This window comes from Lissotriton vulgaris, chromosome 1_1 (genome assembly GCF_964263255.1).
Source record: "Lissotriton vulgaris chromosome 1_1, aLisVul1.2, whole genome shotgun sequence".
Classification (NCBI taxonomy): domain Eukaryota; kingdom Metazoa; phylum Chordata; class Amphibia; order Caudata; family Salamandridae; genus Lissotriton; species Lissotriton vulgaris.
The window spans coordinates 1,048,545,953-1,048,569,389 of NC_141685.1; the positions used below are offsets into that span (position 1 = coordinate 1,048,545,953).

At 44.1% G+C, this 23,437-nt stretch overlaps 1 protein-coding gene across 4 annotated transcripts in view; it reads left to right on the forward strand.

The window, feature by feature from the left end:
- RGL3 (ral guanine nucleotide dissociation stimulator like 3) overlaps positions 1-23,437 on the forward strand; it is a 448,342-nt gene that overhangs the window by 356,886 nt on the left and 68,019 nt on the right. For all 4 annotated transcript variants that reach the window (XM_086962749.1, XM_086962747.1, XM_086962756.1 and 1 more), the window contains exons 9-13: positions 1,801-1,885; positions 1,976-2,065; positions 3,006-3,092; positions 6,517-6,549; positions 14,147-14,268. In XM_086962749.1, the coding sequence (XP_086818875.1) occupies positions 1,801-1,885; positions 1,976-2,065; positions 3,006-3,092; positions 6,517-6,549; positions 14,147-14,268 (417 nt within the window). The remainder of the gene's footprint in view (positions 1-1,800; positions 1,886-1,975; positions 2,066-3,005; positions 3,093-6,516; positions 6,550-14,146; positions 14,269-23,437) is intronic.

The following is a 23,437-nucleotide window of genomic DNA, read 5'->3' on the forward strand; positions in this document are numbered from 1 at the left end:
TACATCTAAAACTACAGTCAATGGTCACCCTTTTATCACATGCATTTGTTTATACAGAAAGTAACTCTTTTACTAGAGATGGCTTTTTAATGCTTTTACTGTGATATGAGTGGGAGTCTGAACTTAACATGGCCTTTAAATTGCATGTGTTCACCACATTAAATCGCCACCTTGGGGTCACACTGTCCTAATGTTCTAAAACCAATTAGGAGGTGTGCCCATGTTAATACCACCAATACCATCAAAGCAATACCACCACCACCTCCGATAGCACCACTAATGCTACCATCAATACAACACTAACATCACAAACTACCAGTACCACCAGATAACATACCACACCACCATTATCACCTATTCATCCTGGTCTACTGCTACGAAAACCACAGCTAATAACACGAACATCACCATCAATACCATCACCAATACAACACAACCATCAGAGCTACACAACACCAATACCAGCGCCAACAATAACTTGGCCACCACCAAAACCACTAATAATAGCACCCACACCAAAACCACCATCATTAATATTAGTACCACCAACAATCACACAAACACCTGCACCAATACCAACACCCGCACCAATATTACTGGAGCGCTGGTGCCACAGCCAATACTTCCATCCCTAATACCACAAATTGCAGCACCGCTCCCAATACCACTAATAGCTTCAAAATCATACCTCCACCACCACCAACACCAGACCACATTTACCACCACTACCAACACCAATTCCAGTACCATCACCGCCAATACCAATGCCACACCACCAACATAGCTACCATCACCACCAACACCAACAACGCCAGTAATAACAGCTGCACCAATACCACCATAAGTACCATCAACATTCACACTAACACCAGCACGAATGTCAATACCAGAACCAATACTACCACCGATACCACCCAAAAACCGCTCCCACCATCTGTACTTCCCTCATCAATTCCACTAAAATCACCTTCACCACCAATGCCATCGCAACCTATACCACCACAACCAGTACTACACCACCTCCACCAGCACTACCAATGCTGCCTCCAATACCACCATAAATACCATTCCACCAACACTGCAACCGACTGCATGCTTCCGTACTTGAAATCCAGACTTATTGGCTGTGCCAATGTGTGTTATAGCATAACTCTATGTAATGAATTAGTGGAAATTATTTCTCCATTAAGGAGAGCCGTCTCTTATCTTTTGCTAAGCACAGACCCATGAAATAATATATAAAGCACTCGCATGATAAACACAGGCCACAGACATTGCTGAGGCAGGACTTTACTATTTACCTAGTTCATCACGCAACACAGAACACAGTAAGACAGGTGCTTTTTCGAACAGGGGCAACCTTTCTTCCATTCCATTAACCTCCCTGTTTCATTTAGAACGCCCTTTGCTGCAATATATAGTACAAATTCTGTGTCTACTTCAGCAAACAACATGTGATGCTTCACATTCTCCCTGTGGAGCACTGAGGTATGCGTTGTGTATTGCATATAAAACTGAACGCCAATCAGACACTATGCACACAACATAAGCCATCAATGTACTGCACTGTACATACGATTTGTTCTTTTCAGCTTTGTGCTAAGCACACAATTCTGTGCAGTCTATGTCCCACAGTTTGAAGCAAACACCTAGCGCAGATCTGTAAAGCTAATGATACCTATAGAAAACACTAGGTTGGCATATTTGGTTGTATACAGCTAGTAAGCATTTGACATGGGGTCTGTTGCAAAAGTGTTAGTGTGCACAAACTCAACCGGTTCTTTATTCACCTCTTTACAGGGAAAGCGTGTCTACCTTCCACAAGCTCTCTGACATATTCTCGGATGAAAACAACCACCTGACCAGCCGTGAGATCTTGCTCCAGGTAATGCCTACAGCCATGGTTTCCTCTACCTTCTTTCACCCTAGTAAACCTCTGTGTCTACTAAAAGCATCTCCTTGCTCTCTGCTACAGGAGGAAGCATCTGCAGTGAACTCCAATGAGCATAGCTTCAAGGAGGACCTAAAGCCAGGCCAGAGGTCCAGTGCTCAAGACCGGTACATGGTGAGGATGCAGGCACGTCATGGGCCAGTAGCACACCCAGTGCAGATAGTTTGTGGTAGACCTGTGCCAGAGGCAGACAGCAATATTTAAGAGTGTGGCAGGGTCTCGGAAGGAGCTTGCACTCTGCCTCTCGCACACGGTGGGTGAGCTAACATGTGTTTGTTTATTGGGAAGGGTGTATCATTGAAATAACTTCAGGGGAGTGACGGGGAGCCCACTTGTCCATCACTCACCTTACTCTAAAACACAGCTCACGCAGTAGGTTCTGATAATTACTGATGATCAGAATTCCCATCCCCCACGAGGAGCCATGCCCAGGGTATCCATATTTGCAGTTTGTCAAGGATTCCAGTGATGCCCAGAACTCCCAACACTGGGGGCCGTCACCAGAGCGTGGGGACCTCCTCACACCAGACCATTTGGGGAGCACATTACTGTGCCCTTCTAGCCTCACATCTTGCTCTCCTAAAACATGGCTGTCTGCCTTGACTCAGAGATTCCTTATTACGAGCTGCAATGTATGTCTGACAGCCCTCTGGCTGTGGTCTGCCTGCTCTTTCCAGGTTGCTCCTCAATATGGACAGACTCCCATGTTTGAGACTCTCTTCTGTGCAGTTACCACCCATGTCTACTTACTCTGAGCCCAAAGCCACGTGGTGACTATCTTCACTGTGGCTATCAGTAATGACCATAGATCTTTCCATTTAGATGGCCAAACATGTCCAGGAGCGTCTTTGTTGCCAACAGACAGCCAAAACTGAAGCTCCCTTCACCATGGCCCTTAGCCATCTCAAGAACCCCCTACACTGTGAGTAGGCACCATACCACATCAATACAGTCTGGTAGCCTCATCCTTGAGACTCTTCAATCTAGTTAGGTTTGAGCTTACAGCGGCATTCATGTGGTCTGAGCAAAATCTCAAATCTATATTGTCTTCCAGAGGCCTCTTCAAGCCACTGTGCCATACCTTGGCACCTTCCTGACGGATCTCATCATGCTGGACACTGCCCTGCCAGATTTTCTCGAGGTAAGTTCAGACACCTAATTCTCACATCCCTACTACATATGGTGGTATGTACCTAGCGGCAACTCACTAAATGGTGCTTTGCCATACACATATCTTCACTCGCTAAGTGGATAAGCTATATAAATCCACTACTAGTGCTGCGCTGGGAAAGTTGCACAAGCTCAGAAAAAGGAACTAACTACTGATTTTCAAATGCAACATGGTGCAGTCATCTTAAGCCATCAGCAAGACCCGGCTGAACCCATGCGGACATCACACTCAATATCAATTAAGCAAAACCTGTTTATTTCAGTATTTACGCCCTAGGTGGAGGGCTTTCTCATTCATCCATGTGTGAAACTAAGATATATGTTGTAATGGCAAAGTCTGATAAAAGAGCCGCATACATTACTTATTTGGGTAACTAAGCCTGAACTACTTACAAGATGTGTAAAACGTGTCACTTGGTGGACTTTGCAGGAAATATATGCTTAAGGTACTAACCAGACAGATGAAAAGCCCATGTGCACCTCCTCTATGTACCCCCTGCATGCCTGCTCAAACAGTTCCTTAATGATCGCCAACAAACGACTGGACTGGAAGCATTATATATGCATAGCTCAAAAGCAGCCAACGTGCACAGGGATGCGAAAGTAACTGACATTTAGATATTTTATGTGTGTGGGCAGGCAAACTTTAGTTTGAACCTTTGTCTTCCAGTTTCTACAGGACAGATTTTAATTCCCGCATAGATAAGGAAAGTATGGTTATCGCAAATGGAGGAGGGCTGAAGTCAAAATGTACTGAGGCTGTTGATTGGCTTTTCCTAACTCTTGCTCTCTGCACCTTGCATGAGAAAGTTTGTAAATGCAATAAATTAGGAAGATGGCAGCAGCAGCATCCAGAACATATCTGCTCATAAACTGAGTAATTGTGTTTGTAGAGTTGTTGTGAGGTACTCCTGGTGCATGTTACATCAACGACGTCATGCCTCTGGATCACCCATTGAGGTGTGAATGTTCTTGATGCCCAGCACAATTATTCCCCAAGAGGAAGTTCTGATGATGTTTGTTCAACCCAAATAAAACTTGATATTTCTTCTGATCAACAAAGTTGTAAAGAGCCTCTTCCATTCCAGATGTGTGGTGCCCAGGGTAGAAGTCATGTCGAACTGCTGGGTGGCTAAGAGGTTCAAGGAGGCCAATTTCAAGTGTATGTAGGATTCATGTCATAGACGTTGTGGTAGGACAACTCTGCCTTTATGTTGTTATGTCGTCCATCTGCGTCAGGAACAGTCTTATCTGAACTTTAACCAAAGTTAAGTCGGTGAATATGAAACTTTTAAAAATACTATCCCTATCACGGGGCTTACAGAACCGACTGTACGCGGTCTTCTACTATTGACATTCAGCTATGACAGCAGGGTCTGGACATCAGTAAACACCCTGCACCGATCCCTTCTGCTTGGACACTACAGTGGTCAGCCTTTGGCGATGCGTATGCCTCAAATGGTGCAGGGCGTGGGCGCAGGCCAAATGCTACTCCCAGTCAAAATGCCTCTGAACATTGTGTGCACTGCCATACGTTGTGCCCTCTGCATGCACGGCACGATCTCTGACCACAATGTTTACTTATTTGTTATGCCTCTGAAACCACTACCTCATTCATGCATAGTGGTCACTAATCACAGGAAATGACTTCAGTCCTCGCCCTCCACCCAGGCCAGGGCTCGTGCATCCAAACCCAATGAGCCTAACTTTTCAATATGTGCGGTTTGCACTGGGTAGAAGGCTTAGCCCTGCGTCATGCTTTATGCCCAAACCACCCGAAATCTACTGTATATGGCCCATGGCTTCTCGCAGCAACACCTAGATGCAAGCCGTAACCACTATGCACAGGGTGTGGTTTATGCCATGCTTTGAGCAAAGTATTTTCCCTCTGAACCCCCTGCTTTCACCTCTGTGCAGCAGCCATGGGGCATAGGGCTTCCGGTCATATTTTGTGTAAAATCATTGTTCACTCGAACCCACTCTTCTCTGCAAGTGTCCATGGCTGCAGCCACAATGTGCCAAGCGTGGCTTCTGGCACTGCCTTGCCAAAGTCCTTCTGTCCCTGAACCACTGCACCCAGCCTTCAGCTGTGCACAACTCCAATTTGTGAGACCATGTCCTGACCCACACCTTGTACCCCTAAACTCACTGTGTATGGGGTTTGGCCATATGCAGTGTCACTGGTTGCGCAGTGTGACCACCGGCCATGCTCAGCTATAGATCCTTGAGTCATTGCCTTGTACCCAGTCTATCTTCATGCAGAGTGAGCCTAGATGTAGGATATGGTCTTTGGCCTTGGCATACACTGTGACCTCACTTCACTTAACCGATTCATCATTTCCCCAATCCTACAGTGTACAACTTATGTCTGCGTGTAGCTAGCACTAGGCCCACATAGTGGACACCAGACATACCTTCTGTAAAGTCCCTGCACCCATAACCCACAGCAGATCATATTTTGGCAATACTCTGTGGTCACTCAACGCAGGGTGTAGTTTCTAGCAATGCGGTGGCCTAGTTCTTATGCCTCTTAAGCCAATGGGGTGCAGGGCTTTTTTTAATTAACTTTATCTTGTTCTCCCTTTTTTTTATACATTATTCTCTGTGGAGCACAGCCAGCTCCTGAGATGGTATGTGTTGTCCTTTTGGTTGCGGGAGTGGTGTCTGTGGCCCTGTAGATTTGTTTTTAAAACTCTTGACTGCAGGGCACCACAAGACTCCGCTGGGTTCAGAAAGTCCAACTCCTCCTTCTCCCGTAACCTCCTATGACGGGTGTAGAGCTGTGCAGGAGTCCGCTTTCCAAATGCAAATTTGATACTGGGTCCTTGATTCTTAGGAGGACCATGAAGCTGACAGCTTCCAGAGTGCCCCCCTCACAGCACCAGCCAGCTTCTCGGAAATGGGCATCAGTGGGAGGGTGGGCATTTTGCTAACAGGTCGCTCCAAGTCATTTCTCAATTTTCAGAAGGTTAGCAGGATATGCACTTACTTGTCCAGTCTTTGGGCAAGTCCAGGAAAGTGTTCAGGGGCTCAAGGTGTGGGCGAATCCATTGCTTCCAGTCCTTAGGTAGGAGCGGGTCTCCCTGCTGTACTACTGCAGTGGGTCTTTCCTATGCTGCAGGTTATATTCTCTTAAACTCCCTTCAGTGTTCACGAAAATTGAGAGGGTATGTTTTTTTAAAGTTATGCTATACCCTGTTCTTCATTTTCGAATGGAGTTTCATGTTTTGTTTTGATCTTAGTTTTAGCTGCAGGACACAGGTCCTATTATTGAGAAGGTTTATTTTTATTTTTCAAATATCTAAACATTTTTGATAGCTGAATAAAGTAACATATACTATCAAAGTTTCAAGAGTTTGCAAAATGATTGATCAATCTTATTATTGTATTTGCAGAACGGAATGATTAACTTTGAAAAGCGTCGGAAGGTGAGCCCAATAATGTTTCGTCGCTGTGGAAGTGCCTATAGTCTTCTTAGGTCTACGCATGTCCTCGCAGATCCCAGTAAAAAAACTGAAATAAACATTACAACACAAAGCAGTAGTGTCTTTGGAAAAAACACTGCATATAAAAAAGGTTGTGAAAGTTGAGAATAAATGCAGTATGTACATGGGTAAGAGTTCCGATAGGGAAAGAGTAAGGGATTGTGTAATGAATGATGTAGGTTAAGGGCTATGTTTAGGATTGGGGTAAGTGTGCAGAGTAGGAAAAGCAGCAGTGTCAGGGTTAAGGTTTCTGTCAGTGTTGGGATTAAGGTTACGCTATTATTAAGCGTATGGGCTAGAGTTAAAGTCAGAGATAGTGTAAGTGATAGTGTGAGGGATTTAGTTAAGGCAATAGCTATTTAGGGATAAGAGTTAGGATAGCAGTTGTGGGCTAGGTGAATGGAGTAGCATTAGGGTTAGGACTGGAGTCATCGCTAATAATGATTCAAGGGCCCAAGCAGTAAATGTTGACAGTTTAACCACATTTATGCACTTTGTATAGAAATACATGTTATTCACAACTTTTTTGTTTCTACATTTCTGGTTTCTATATATTCCTCCTCACCAGTGCCTAATTTGCAGAACAATAAGTGCTGGGGCCCTCGTCAGGAGGTCACCGCAGTTTGCACCACACATTGGCACGTACTTACTCAACTACTAACTATCACACTGTTACAAGTGTGACAATTCAGAATGTTTGAGGGCGCCAAAGCTTTAAGAATGGCTTGGGTGGCAGGTATTAGTTGTTTTGAATGTATATTGATTTAACAAACAACAGTTTTTGTCCTCATCTTTAAATTACACAAACAGCGTCACCATGTGTCAGCTGTCATAAGTGCAGGTTTCGGCAATTAAGTGCTGATGCCGGAATTAAGTGCCGGTGCCGAGCACTGGAAACCACTGGCTCCAATTAAGCACTGCTCCTCACCATTCTTCATGGCAAGAAATTATTCTGAGGTCTATGCACAGTATTTCACTCTAGCACAGACATGCTTTTTGTGAAGGTCTCTAGTGGTTATAAACCACCTCAACTCGCCTCCTGACCATCACCCAAACACAATCCCTCTGCCACCAATGGGAATCTTTCTTTTTTTAGACACACCTAAATTGACAACCTAACTTCTACAATCTGCTAAACAGAGGAACTCATATCTTTCATAAAATGTTTAGACATTTTCCATTTTAAAGCAACGTCCTCCTCACAGTGGTGTGCACCCAGTACAATTGTTTATAACCTTCTGTTTATGTTTTAACCAACACTGGCAGAACTAAAACTGTATATACATATGAATAGTCATCCCACCTTTAAACAAGCTCTTTTACAGCCATCATTCCATTTGGGCCTTGACCGAGCATCTCAACACCCATGAGCAATTGCACTTTCCAGTTGCCCCTTATATATCTTGAAAATGTCATGGATACTCTCTCCCCTCCCCATCACATCCTCCACCTTGAAGTGGTCTATTATTTTGTTGGTCAGCTATTCTGGTCATCATTTCTGCTCATTCAGCCAAATCTTCTGACACTTTCTTATCTCGTCACAACTTTGTTATGTACAGTTCATCAGCCAATGGTCAATCTTGTACATCCTTTTCCCACCTACTGGCTATGGAGGTCTTAGGGATGTTCAACGAATCGCTATTTGCTTTTTTGCTAATATCGCCCCTAATGCCATCATCCATGTATTCATTGTATGCTTACACCTAGGAAATGTACCCAACAGGCACTGTTTTACTGCAGCAGACAACCCCAATCCAATGATGTGTGATAAACTAGAAATAAACTCCCTCCTGAACAGCTCAACCTTTGAGCAGGTCCCAGTCTCATGTAGAGAGTCTGGCCCATTTGAGCACAACTCTTGCATGCTTATGACCTGTCTAGATACATCCTTACTAGCCGCTGAGGGCTTAAGTACGTTCTGTGTGGAATGTGGAATTGTATCAAGCGGGCGTTAGGAGAAACACTGTCTGCCTTTTTACAGGCCCTTCCCTATTCAGTCAGTGATTCTGGGCAGTCCTCTACCCATTTATCCTAGGCCTTCTCTGTAGTCCCCTCCCTGTCCAATATTAGAGCAGCGTACAATTGTGTTATAAGTCTCCCACAGCCTCCCAATGCCACAAGTTTTTGCATAATACTATGTTCCGGTTGGGCTTCTAGGAACGTATTACAGATGTCTCTTACAATGTACCCTATCGAGGCATATTGTAAACTTTGTCCTGGCCCCACCTTGAACACCTCCTGTGCCTGTGTGAAATATACAAACCTGTAACTAAGGAATAAATCTCCTACCTCCTGACACCCACCTTTCTGCAACATCTGAAAAAGACATTTCCTTCATAATATTTTTAAACAGGCGTAGGTCCCACAGCGGGATGTCCATCACAAACGATTTTCTCTTAAGGACACCTACAAAAACCCTATACCACACCTCTCCCATCTGCCGGACCAGGTAAGGTAGATCTTCTGTTGCTCCTTTTCCCAACATAAGGAGTTCTGGCAGAGTGTGGGTAGCACATGTTTGCAGAACTAGAGATTTTTCCTCCAAATGTAGGCTGTCTACACACCAATGAGTTGCATGTTGCAGCTGGTCTGTTTCATCATGTAAAAATAAGTCTGTCAACGCCAGGTCCCTCTTTGTCCATGGACGTTTAAGTGTGGCCATCTTCATGCTACTTTTTTTACCAGCCCATTTCACAAAGAAGACCATCCAACTTCCGGAGTGTGGTACTAGGTATAGTGCACATTGTGTTTTGTAAAATGTATAAGCATTGCGGCAGTAACACAATTTTGCCCAATGCTATTCTCCCCATGATAGAGACGTGCAGGCTTCTCTAGATTATTATCAAAGACAATGGGTTTTATATAGACAGGGACTGCTTGCGCTCTACATAAGTTTCTGACAACTTGTTAGGTTAGAGACAACGTTAACAGTGGTGCCACAAGAAAAGGGAAACCCTATGAACCCTTTACAAGGTGTCGTGAACAACACCTAGACTATATGCAAAACAGTTTCCTATGCACACAACATATCAATTCAGGTACAATCGTATTTTGAACAGACATCAATTAGGTTTAGTCCTAGAAAATAATATTTCACTTCTTCTGTTTGAGCAATTGTTGTCGTTTATTGCCCAAAAGACCTTACGCCAGCCGACACGTGTTTCGTCAGAGTACAGATTGCTCTGACTCTTCAGGGCTTTCTTGAAATGATGGCGTATAATGTAATTCCACCTGACCGGTGATACTTCCAACCCGGTAAGGGTATCTGGTGCGTTCAATAGTTGTAGCTAATCTTCCCATGTATCTATACAAAGTCCGTGTTAATCAAAAGGTAGCCGTATCTAGAGGCGCGTGGGCAGAATACAAATGATCGGTAAGATCCACTCGTCAGTTTTATTAATAAATGCTCCAATGTAGGCGAGAGGGTCAACTGAAATCGTGTTTACGTGTCCCAATAATCAGTCCGTATGTCCCTGGACCTTGTTATGCGCCCAGCCGCGAGTCCGGCGTTCTACCTTCACAGTTGCATTGTTGAATGCGGAAGAGCTTCTCTAGAATGCCACCATGTTTTGTAAGTATGCCATTACTCTCCCCACATTACAGGCAAATTGGTGTCCCGGGTCCCGTGAGACTCATATTCCTAGATATCCAACTCCCACCCCCGCCGTCACCTCCCCCGGCACCCAGTCCAGGCCCATATCCACAGGTAAATTATCCAATCACCCCGCCACACTCCGATCGCTTAAAGGGAAAAGCTTGAACTTACTCTGGGTTGTTTTCAATCCAAGAGACCTACAAACCCCTTCAGCTCCAATAACAAAAGCGGGACCAACCAGGCCTGATCTAACAGGTACATTAGTGCGTCACCGGCTTATAAAGACATGGTGTGTAGCCTGTATCCCACCGTGATGCCACAACGTTGCAGATACTATCACAGTCTACAGGCGAGTGGTTCTACTGCCAGGACAAGGAGCATAGGGAACATCAGGCACCCCTGTATAGTTCCTCACTGCAATCTCCATCAGTCAGAGGGTCGTCAGGTTCACATATAGTATTTTACCCACTGTATGAAATTAGGGCCTCATTCCATAGTTTCGAAAACCACCCATATATTACTTCAGCTCAACGTATCAAAAGCTCGTTCCAGGTTCAGTGTTGCCCATGCACACTGTTATTCCCCCCCCCCCCCTCCCCCTCACCATGGCATGCATAATATGTGTTAATCTTATTATATTAAACATCATGCTCCTACCAAGAATAAATCGAGTCTGGTCATCATTCACTAGGGATCCCACAACCAAGAGTAGTCTATTGGCTAATGTTTTAATTAGCACCTTAGCATCTGTTTTGAGACAACAAGATGGACCTGTAGCCTGACATATGAGTATGATCCTTTCCCTCTTGGAGCACCAAGGCTATCAGTGCTTGCTTCTGATTGGGGGACAGCTAGCCTACCTGCTTTTCCCCCTCAAAGACACCCAGCAACTTAGACCTGCAAACTCTTGGTAAAAAGTCAGCAGGAATACCACCTGATCCCATGAGTAAGTCCTTTACCATCTTTTCCAACGCCTTGTTCAGTTAATGAGCGGTATTGGTGCATCCTTTCTTTCTATCTGCCCTTCTGTAAGTTGCGGAAGCCCCACCCCACCCATATAACTTTGTATTTTCTCGTAACTGCCTGCTTTTAGTCTCATTTGTTGCCCTCCTATAAACTCCCTACAAAGATCATTGATGCAATCCCGTCCCGTAACTACTTTACCATTGTCTTGTTGCAGTGCTAATATATGTGGGGTCTCTTGCGCTTAAACAGCATGGCTAGGAGTCTGCTGGACTTGTCACCCTCTCTGAATAATCTACGGTGATTTTGTGTGTATGTATATCTGTTCAATTGCTTCCAAGAATCCTCCATTTGTCGCTTGCTGTATAGTATTTTGTTGGAAAACCTTCGGGTCAGTGCAGCCTATTTTTTCAAATCTGCCAGTGTTAATTCTGTATCCACAAGCCTGTCTTCCAATTGGCCCCTTACCCTAAAATGCACTCCTCGCTTAAAGCTACTTTATATGCCTCCCCATCCATAGCCCTGTTGTTTGATGAGCAAGGATTATCCTGAAAAAACTCTTTAGTTAAGTCTTGCATATTCTCTTGGAAGATCTGAACCATCAGAACTTCTAATTTTAAACTCCATAAGGGTATATTAGGGTTGAATTAGAGAATGGTAATCACGAAGAGCAGTGAGGAATGATCAGACAACTAGCTGTTTGAGAAATTCACATTTCCAGACAGTTCCAAGTCATCTCTTCTGCCTCGTTCATATTGTATTCTGCTATGAGAGCCATTTGCATGGGAAGAATAGGAGTATACCTTATCCATTGGGTGTTGATGCCACCAAATATCAATTGAATCTAACTCTGTCATCTCATTTACAATTACCACCTCCAAACTCGGCTTTAGACCCATCTTGGAGTGGGTGCTTATCAACCTGCCAGTCTATCAGACAGTTATGGTTTCCTTCCTTAACAATACCAATTCCTAGGTAGAAACAGGCAGCTTTCATTATACTAGGCCTTGGTTGAGTTCGCGAAGTTCCACGAAGCAGAACTCCGTGAAGTGACAAAAAAACTCTGCGGAGTTCCGCATGCCGCAGAGTGCTGCGTGAACTGTCATTCGAGCTGATCTTCTGCCACTTGGGTAGAAATTCTACATGAGCGGCAGCTCGTGCTCGGCAACTTACTATTGGCGAATGCGAGCGGAGAAAAAACTCATTTTTCTACACTTTGCAGAGTGCAGAAAACTCAAAAAACTTTGTGAACGGAGCGGAGTTCACCGCCCGGGCCTACATTATAGCGGGAAAGAACAGTTTTACGTCTGCATTTGGATTAATCAGATATGCCTCCACTCCCTCTAGAATTCACACTATAATAACACATTTCCCCTGTAGGTCCTTTTTTTTCATCCTGGAGCTGAATGGGGACCCTGTTGCAATCCATGTTAGGGACCCTCTCGAGTAGTTTGAATAACTTGCGGCGTATACCTGCTCCCTCCATTTTTTTACCCAAGTGTAGTGCATCGGCTCGTAAAAAGTGGTTCTCCTGAAGCAATTCAGCTTGGATTCTTTCTCTTTTTAAGTAGGAGGAGACTCTATATCTTTGTGGGAAAGCAGCAAGCCCATTCACATTCCAAGTTTCCTCTGTTCTGTGTCTGGCTGCCATCCCATATGTGAAGAAGAGCACTGGGGAATACCGATCAACTCAGTCAGGTTTGTGGTGGGTCTGGTCAACTACTACAGTTAATCATGCAGTTAGCTCTCAACATGCCTGTCATAAACAGTGTGCCCTGCCCAAGCCCCTCCTTTAGGGCAAGTGCAGCCCAACTAAAAGCCGCATTCAGCCACCTGTGCCCTGGGCCCTCTTATACTATCAGATGACCATACACAAATCCATCCCATCAAGGCACACCCTAGGTTATGGAAAAAGTTGCAGGTAGTTTTTACCCTGTAGGGCCTCCTTTGTTTCCTCTCTGCCGCTGTTTTCATGGAGTAGGAATCGCCATGAAAACTGTGGAGGTCCCGCCAAGCATATTGCAGGCCTCAAAACCGCCGTGGCACTGTCAAGGATCTCTGATCCCTGGCGGTCGCGGCGGTGCAATGGTGGTCCGACCGCCCTAGTTGTAATAAGGTGGTCGGAAGACCGCCGTATCCCCGTGAGTCTGGTGGTCATTTATAGATTCTGAAAATATGTGGGTCCTGAGCAACCCCATGTTGGTCCTGAGCAATCTAAGACAGTGGTGCCAAATATGATAGCATTGCAAGTGAGAGGAATGAGAACATGCCTTCGAATATATATACATATATATCACAGCAAACATTCCAAGCCATTCTCTGTACAATATCCCATCTGCGTCGAGCAAAATAAATGATTGTCTGTCTTTAAAGAAGGAAGATAGTCATCTTTTGATTAAGAAATGCACATGTGCCTCCGTGTGATCTTATGTGAACCGTATGGATTAATAACAGTACTGCACATGAATAATTTAAATGCTCCTCCTCACCCTGAGGAAGTGGATGCCTTATGCTTACCATACTGGCTCCCACTCTGAGGAAGCGCACCCTGTTATAGAATACTTTGAGTTCTAGAGTTTCTTAACCCGAAGCTTTGACATGAACACTAACATTTGCAGTGCTCAGCTATCTTCGAGTTTAAGTGTAATGTTTACACTTTCAATATCACAAGGGGCATTACTCAAAACTGCATAACAAAATGTAGTGATGAACTTTATATGACTTACTTTTAAATTAACGTGAAAAAAGTTTAGTTCCAGCTATATTTAACTCAAAAAATAAATGTGAGGAAAGAGAAATAAAGAAAGGATAAAAATAAGTATGAATAAATACAGAAAGAAAGGTCAAAGTGATGACTACTAATGGCAACAACTTTGTGTCTAAAATGTACATTTACGTGCGGAAAGTTGTACTGTACATGTCTGAGGTTCATTACAGTACCTGACATAGCTATGCGTCTGTATTTCTCCCTAACTTCTTTAGGAGTATGATGTCCTCTCACTGATCCTGAGGCTGCAGCAGACATGCCAGCATTACTGCTTGAGCCCGCGGCCCCAGATTGTGAACGTGTTTGTTCGCCATCGGCAGCTCACCGACGACCAGAGGTATGGATGACAGGGATGGGGAATGATTCTGGTCAACCTGAAAACAAGTATGAGATGAAACGTATTTCTGGGGTAGCCCAACCTGTGTTCTCCTCTGCTGTTCTTTAGCGCCCTTAAAAGATCCCCCTCGTTATCGATCAGCTGAGGTTTAGCACTGCCATAAGAACCTGTGGATTCACCTAACAGACTGATGTGGTATTTTAACTTTCGTTGGTGTTCAGCTGGCTGGAAGATCGTGGACCCTTTACACCTTTTTCTATGGCAAGGAGATGCTCTACATATACTCACACCTTATTTGTTTATACATGGGAGAGGAGAGCACATGTTCTTATTATAACTAAATTATGATATCAGAACTCGCTTTTAATAAGAAACAGTCACCTGTCACCTATAATACTTTATTACTAGTGACAAGTGACATTATGAAGGCTTACCAGGCAAGGGTCTCCATTGGTATGCAACTCCCACTGCATTCTTCAATTTCTCACTAACTGACAAGAGAAGGAGGCGGGTCATCACCGGTGCACTCAAATTCTAATATATTCTGCTCAGTATTGTTTCAGCTCAAACCACGTTCCCAAATGAAATAAAATATCGGCAGTATAACTGCTGCAAAACTGCACAGCAGTGGCGCACGGAAGTCTGAGGGGGAGCCTTCTCTGAAATATGCAGAGCGGGCCACCCACACCCTGCCCTTTCCACCATCAGCACAAACTAAAACCGGTGTTTTTTACATTTTCTTGCTTACTTTGTGGATAAATTCAGCTGCAGGACACTCGCGGTGAAAAAAGAAAGGGACAAAACAGCAATCCGGAGGTGGTTATGTTCACATATTAATTTGGGGTAAAAGCGAACAAGTAAAGCATTTTAGGATTGCAGATTAGCCAGCAACAGCTTAAAGCAGCCACAACACAGAAATTCAGTCACTCCTAGCTCAGTCTCATTACTGACTGCTGTTTTCAAGGCACTTTTTGCCAGAGCCAGAGTCTGCTCACCAGTCACAGTTCTGAACCACTGGAGGTGCTACTCAACTCTTAGGATCAGCCTCCACTCTCAGGATGATCCTCTCCTCCATCTGTGCCTAGTACGCCTGGGAGTTCACTACATCCCCAAAGGTGCCGCATACGTTCAGGGTGCCCTGGGTCGCTATGGCTGCCCTCTACTCCTGTGGTGTCCTGTACTTCAAAGGGTGCCTCAGATATGTCCCTACAGGGGTTATTCCCCCTCCAAGGGTGCTCCGAATGAAACTCCTTGTATCAGTGTGTTACTCACATGCATGCGTGCTTTGTGCATCAGTGGTGCTTTTGACCTCCTGGGTTCGCCACTTCAGTGGGTGCGCTATGTGCACCTCTTAGGATGCCACTTTATTTTCTGTGTACGTCTAAGGTCTCCTGTACATGTAGGGATTATCTCTACTCAAAGGGTGCTTTTTTGGTCCTTACCACTTGGTGTGGTCCACACTCAATTAGTACTGGGTGCTTCTAGGGGTTCATGTTGGTGGGTCCACTAGGTCTTTCTTTTGGCGGTTGGCTTGTTTGCTATGTAATGCAGAGAGTGATTCTCCATTCTGTGTGGGTTCCATACTTCCAGGAGTGCTCTGCACCTTCAGGGATATGCAGCACGTGGTTCTAGGTGTGTTTCACACCCTCAGGACTGCTGTTAACTTCTGAAAGTCCTCCTTTGTTCTCGTGCACTCTTACCTTCTTCAGTTGTCTCTACATCTCATAATGAGCGCTGCCTCTTGGACTCCTCCGTACCTCAAGGTAATCCTCACCTCCTGGGGTGCATGGTGTGTTTAGGCTGCCCTAAACCTCCTGAGCCATTTTGTCCCTTTGAGGTGCTCCTCGCCTCCTAGGATGTTCTCCCCACTAGGAATGCTCCTTTACTCCTGCTGTTCTATGTCTCATAGTCGCGCTCCTTCCCTCCTGGATTGTCTTGTGCGTTATGAGTGCTCACTCAGGGCTAGATAACAACGACTGACTGAATCTAGAAGACATCACGTAGGGAGAAGTGCCACGAGGAAATAATATAGTGAGTTTTGAGGAACCTTCAATGCTAACTGTAGGTAATTTATTTAAATCTCCAGACCATAATATCATTGGCCCACTGGATAAGGATGACGCAATAAAATTAGATAATGGCGTCGTAAACACAACTCAAATAAACTACCAAATAAATGATGATTCATCCTTGCACATTATGGGCGAACTGCCCATATTGTCTGTTTTGCAACTCCACATTATTTTTTGGAATATAGCAGGACTCTTCTCAAAATTTCAGGACGAGAAATGGTTTGACTTAGCAAGGAAATATAACATAATCTGAATCCAAGAAACCTGGCTCAAATCCCCAATTCATCTAGTAGGTTATAAGACATATTTTTCGGCGGCTATAGCATCTAGTTCGGGAAGATCTAAGGGTAGCCTAATAACATATATATCAAATACACTGGCCTTAGAGGGAATAGTCCCAATAAAGATGGAAAGAAACTACCAGATCCTGAGGCTGCAAGTAACCAAGTGGTCCTTTTATATTTCAGTAAACCTCTATAATAATTTGAATTCAACCGATATAATTGATGTATTAAATCAGGTTTCCTGTTTACTGCAAGAACTGCGATCAAAGTATATGAACAATTCCATTGCGCTAATTTGGGGTGGAGATTTTAATCTAAATTTGTGCAAAAAGAGTTCCACCAACAATTGTGGTATCTATGACGATGAGGAGAACAGTTTAACGCATTTTACCCACACAGCCATGGGCAATCGAATGAATGAGATTTTGCTTGGAATAGAGCTAGGATTTGCAAATGAACTAGCAACTCCCCCAGTCTTATTCTCATCAACATTTAACGGGAGAGGATTAAAAATCTTAATAGATTTCATTCTCGTTTCATTTAGTATAGCATCGACCATCAATACCTTTGAAACTATTAATATTGTATTGAGTGATCATTTCCCTATTAGTCTCGTCCTGTCTGTCCCAACAAACATAGAGGAGATAAAGTACTTAAATCTACTTGACCAGCAGGCCCTAAACTTAGATAGACTAAATGGTTTTACATTAAAATGGCCTAAAACTGATCAGGAAGCTATAACGAATAAAATCGTTAAGCAAACCTTGTCCTCCATTGAAAACTGCCTCGATCCAGAAGCGACACCGGAAGAAGTATTGTCAAGTTACAGTGTCATTGTACAAAATGTAAAGAAAGAATTAACCCAAAAGCAAGTAATTACAAGTAAGATCAAAAAGGGCTGGTTCAATTCTAAATGTACAAAAACTTACTCACTATTAAAAAAGGCCTTAAGTAAGAAAAATCGGGACAAGCAAGAGATCAATGGATTAAGGAAGGCATATGCATTAGCCCTAAAATTTCGTAAAAGGGAGATAAGAGATGACCTATGGAGTCAACTTTATAAAAGTTGCTCCACAAAAGATAGTTCAACCTTCTGGCGAATTGTAAGATCTCCTTTCCTCGCGTGAAAAAATGAAACTCCCAAATTAAACGTAGCCATAGATGCCAAAACATGGGTGAATCACTTTACAAACATATTTGCTGTGGAAACTGAACAGGGAATACAACAAGAACAAAGCGAGGAAATGGTTCAGGCTCTGAGACAAGTAGAATATCCAATCGGTTTGAATTTTACACACAACGAGGTAACAATCGCGATAAAAGCATCCAAATCAGGGAAAGCGCCGGGGCCCGACGGGGTCCCGGTGGATTTCTTTAAATATAACCTAGATCTATGGTCCCCGATTGTTACGAGAGTACTTGAGGCCGCCAAAGAAATTGGACTATTAGAATCCTGGTCCACTTCAATACTAGTCCCAATATATAAGAAGGGCGATAGAAATAATCCATCTTGCTACCGGCCGATTTCCCTCCTGGACTCGCTTGGAAAGGTTGCTGGTCGCATCCTCCTCGAGCGACTCCAGGATTGGACAACGGAACGGAAAATAATCTCGGATTTGCAATACGGATTCCGGGAGGGACTAGGGACAATAGACCAGGCCCTAAATTTAACCCTTTTAGCAGGAAAATATGTCAAAGCAAAGGGTGGCTTCTTGCACATGGTATATGTGGACTTGACCGCAGCTTTTGACTGTGTTAGTCACTCAAAGCTGTGGTCAATCATTTTAGAACTGGGAGTAGATCCCTCACTGGTGAATTTTTTAAGAGAACTGTACACAGGAGGCACAGCACGAGTTAGGTACGGTACCAAAGGAGAGCTAACAGAACCCCTTCGAGTAGAGAGGGGGGTCAGACAAGGTTGTGTTCTGGCCCCCTTCCTATTCACCCTGTAAACAAATGGGCTTGAGGTGGCTATGTTGGAAGGAAGTAAAGATCTCCCTACAATAGGACGTCGGCAAATTCCAGCGTTGTTATATGCCGACAACGCAGTAATTCTTGCCAGAACTCCCTTACAGCTGCAACGGGTCCTAGATAAATACAGTGTGTTTATGACCAGCCTAAACCTTAAGGTGAACATAAAAAAGACCTTTGTGATGCATGCCGGCCCACGACCAAGGAATTTTAAACACATATTTGTCAATAATGTTCCATTAGAATACACAACAACATATCCTTATCTAGGGGTCTTAATTGATAACAAGACCAAATGGTCAGAGGCCGTCAACTCAAGAAAACTGTTATTCCTGAAGGCTACCACAGCTTTAGCAGCATTTGCACAGAAATTAGGAAAGAGACCCCCATTAGAAATGTTAAAAATCTATCAGGCAAAATGCATAAGTGTGGCAACCTATGGCTCAGGGGTCTGGGGTTATGCAAATGTTGACCAGTTACAGAAAGTAGAAAATACGTTCTTAAGGTACTTACTTGCAGTTCCTAAGAGTACTACAACGTATGGTTGTCAACTTGAATTGGGGTTAGATTATATATCAGATATAATAAAAATACAACCAATCATGTTATGGTGCCGGATCTGGTCCATGGATCAATGTGAGCTAACAAGATTACTTATACAGGATTGTATGTCTTTAGACAATATGGAAAAGATTAAATGGTTGGCATATGTCAAGGCATTTCTTGTTGATCTTGGGCTTGAAAGACATTTTTTTGATCCAAAAACAATAGCCGTGATCCCATGAAAAGAACTAAAAAAGGCATGTCTAATACATCTGGGCCAGCTGCGACTTACAGACGAAATAGGGAAATCCTCTGTGCAGCATCTTTTATTAGCTCAGACCACCTTTAGCATACAACCATACCTTTTGTATAATCTAAACCAATATGAAAATTTCTGTTAACTCGGTTTAGATTTAACATATTCCATCGATTGATATCTTTTCCTTCGCAGAATGACTGGTCTATGACCTTAACTGCCTGTCCCTGTGATACCATTTCTCCACAATCTACTATTCACGTTTTATTTTTTTGTAAATTTTATATTACACCCCGTAGGTGATGGATTGTTCCTCTTATGAGAGTAATGGGTATACGAGGGTGTCGCCCAGCCTTTTTCGTGCTTCAGTATCTAGAAAACCAATTACATGCAAAAATTATAGCCTGTTTTCTTAAATTTTGTGTAAAGCACTGTATAAATCTTTGATAGATATTTGCACAAAGCTATTTGCACATTGACATTTTATACCTCTTTGATGAAATTATAAATACCTTGCATTCTATTAGTTAAGGAACTTGCCAAATTGTTTTATATTTTTAATGAACTGAAATGTGTTTTATATGTACTTTTATGGTTTTTAACAAATTATGGAAACCGAATAAAGTTGAAATTTAATTGAATTGAATTGACTGCTCACTGTAGTGCTGTGAAGCTCTTAAGGTGATCATCATTTCCTGGGCTCTCTGTACTCCAGGGGATTCCCACTGTGTACCATTAGGGGTGCATTTTACTTACTTACTCCTCCCCTCCTGCAATACTTCCTTTCTCTAGAGGTACTCTTCACCTTCTACGTTGCTGACCTCTAGACGTGCTCCTAATTCATAGATGCTGCTGCAGATTCAAGAGTGCACCACGTGTATCTTTGAAGGTGCTCTAAAAATGCTCCTCTCATTTGCCCTTAATTGACTGTACCCACCTGTCTATCTGCTGCTCCTGCTGTATTGTATCATAATTGCATTTGTATAGTGAGTACTACCCCTGACGAGGGGTCGAAGCAATTTTATGGCGAGTAGCAATTGTGAGAAGTTAGCCTGGCATATGATGTTCACTAGTTCTAGTGGGCACCTTGCACCAGTCTAATCGACCCTTATTGATGGTGGTTGTACAGTCAACCTTATAGAAAGCTATCCTAGTGGTAGCATGGGCCAGCAGTCATCAGGCTAAGATTTCAGAGAGCATATTAAGCAAGTTGTTTTACCAATTATAATCCCTTGAGTACCAAATGAAAGGACACCACACAAGGTATATATCAAAGATATATGTATTTATTCTAAACACAACCCCTCTGCACTCTTTATGAGGTCAGAGGTAAAAGTACAATACAAGTTACTCAATAAGCATACGATAAGTTGCACAGTATACATTATGCGCTAGGGGCCAACAAACATATACTAAAATAGTGGTATAAGAACGACAAGAGAATTAGAAAGCAGGCCTGGGGCCTGTAGAATCGCTGAGGCTACTCTAAACAACCAAAGGAGTAGGAGGCCCACGGGAGACGCGTGCAGTGTCTAAACACAGCCGCGGGTTACTATTGACTTTCTATGGGAAACAAAGAAGTTCCAAATTTACAAGTTAAGAACACTGCTGGATGGACTACGATGGAACCCTTTGAAACTAGGACACTTCGAGAGTCAAGTACCACGGGAGCACCGGAGTACTCGTGTTACCTTACTTAGGGAAGCCGGGTGCATAGGTGTCTTTTCGTGTCGGGTTACGTCGTCGATTTCAATGGAGAGCTGCAAAGAAGTGCTGCAGGCGACTAGAGGAAAAGTGTCCGGGTCGATCCAAGGGTGGATCGAAGATCTGTAGAACCTGAAAGCAGAAGGGACAGAGTCTGGGTCACTTGCCAGTGATCAGGGCGGCGATAGAAAGATGCCACCAGATGTTGCATGATTTCAGGTGAAGATGTTAAGTTTGTCTCTTCAGTCACGAGGACCAGGAGGTGTCGATGATGACCAGGAGCTGGATTCGAGCTCTCCCACAAAGGATCTAGTTGACTGCGGTGACGGTATCCGGACTGGACCCAACAAGCCTTGGCAAACGCAACTCATGCAGGATGTCGAGATTGGCTTCGGTGAAGACCAGCAAGGTCTGAGGAACTTCTGCTTTGTAGGGAAGTTGGAGCAAGCCTGGAGCAACCAGGAGAGCAAGTTAGATTCAAAAGAAAGTCTTCGGGGGTTTACTAGCCAACAGACTAGGAACCGCGAAGACGCGTCGAGCTGAAATGCAAAAGCGCGGCCCACAGGTCACTCTTGGAGTGGGGGCCTTTGATCTTCGGTGCAAATGGTGCTCGGGTCTGGGGCTTCAAGCAACCCAAGGCACGACTTTGAGTTACCTAGTGAAGTGAGTGCAGCTTGCAAAATGCAGGATGTCCAGGAGTTCTGGTCCCACGTCTCTCGTGTCCGCCACAGGTCTAAAGTTTGCTGTGAGCAAAGGTCGGGGTCAGAGATGTCTGAAAGTCCATGTCCTGTGTCGCAGATTCTTCGGGATACGGTGGGAGCCTCGAAAATGCAGACCGGCAAAGTTGCTGTTGGTGCCTATTTGAAAAGGGTGGTCACTCCTTGACCACAAGGGAGATGTCTTCCGTCTTCCAGTCGAAATGGAATGTCGAAGGTCCAGGATTTATGTTTCAAAGTTTCATACAGGGTAATCTAAAGTCCTAGTGACTGGGTTCCTATACTTATACTAAGTTTAGGGGCTGGACTACCCTTAAGGTCCCTTCTATGAGTGGACCTGGGAAGGGGGTGGTTACACCCCTTTCCCTTTGTCCAGTTTTGCGCCAGAACTGGGGCAGAGTGCCCCAGCAACCGGTTTGAACTGGGAAATGCATGGAACACCTAGTGTTCCCCGGGCAGTGTCTGGAAAGCATTCACTGAATGCAGCCCTCCCTGCCCCAATACACAAAAGCCTGTCTGGGGAGGTGCCAGCACCTCCTTGGACAGGAAACCTATTGTCCAGGCCTCCCCTGCCGAGTTTCGTCCAGAAACAGGAGGTCAGACTCGTGTCTGTGGCAGCAGCATCGAGTTTGTGATGCTGAGGCTCTGTTTAACTTTAACCGGGTAAACCAGTAACTACATGTTTACTTGTCTTCTCCCTCTAGAAGGGTGGAATGCTACCCCCGCCGCCAGGACTGGTGGTTGTAGTATTCCAAAGTGTTTGACACCTTACACGACATGTTTTGATAAAGCCAAACCAAAGTTAGCATTAACCGCGAGGATTATAATGCACTTTAGAGTATATTTTATGGCTATATCATAGAACAGCTATAAGGAGATGGTTCTGAAAGCTGCAGAGGGGCTCAGCTCATGCTAGGGCACCCTCTCACATAAAACCAAGCACTGTCAAGGCCTGCCATAGGGGTGACCTATAGGTGTATATGTGTCTATATGTATATATAGATATAGGTATACTATATCTAAGTAAGGGGTGATTACACCACCTTACCCAGGCTGTGTGAACAGACCTGTGGTGTCAGTTTGGAAGGCAAACCAGGGGTGGCACAATACATGCAGCAGCCCCTGGTAGGCCTAGGGTGTACCTATGCCTTGGGTACCTATGGTACACTATACAGGGGCTCACAAGGGTGACCCAGTAACCAATCTGGTATGTACCTAAAGTACATGGTATCAATTTAGAGAGAGAACAGCTGGGCTGTGGGCCTGATAAGCAGGTCCACAGCCACACTAAAGTCGAAAAAACAGAGAATCACAGCAAAAAGTGGGGGTAACCATAGGAAGCAGACCCTACTCTCTTACAGCAATGCTACTCCGGAACCCATAAAGGATTAGTAGTGAATTAGTATAGTGAAAATATGAAAGTAATTTGAGTGGTGGATATGGTAGTCAGTTATTTGGATTGAGAAGGATAGTGAAGGGATAGAAGAGGGAAATTTATATAGCGCTTGCTTCCCTTGATGGGGTGTTGAAGCACTTTTTCGGCGAGTGGCACTCTACTTCTGAGCCCATAAATGATTAGTGGTGAATTAGTATAGTGAAAATAATTTGAGTGGTTAGTTTTGA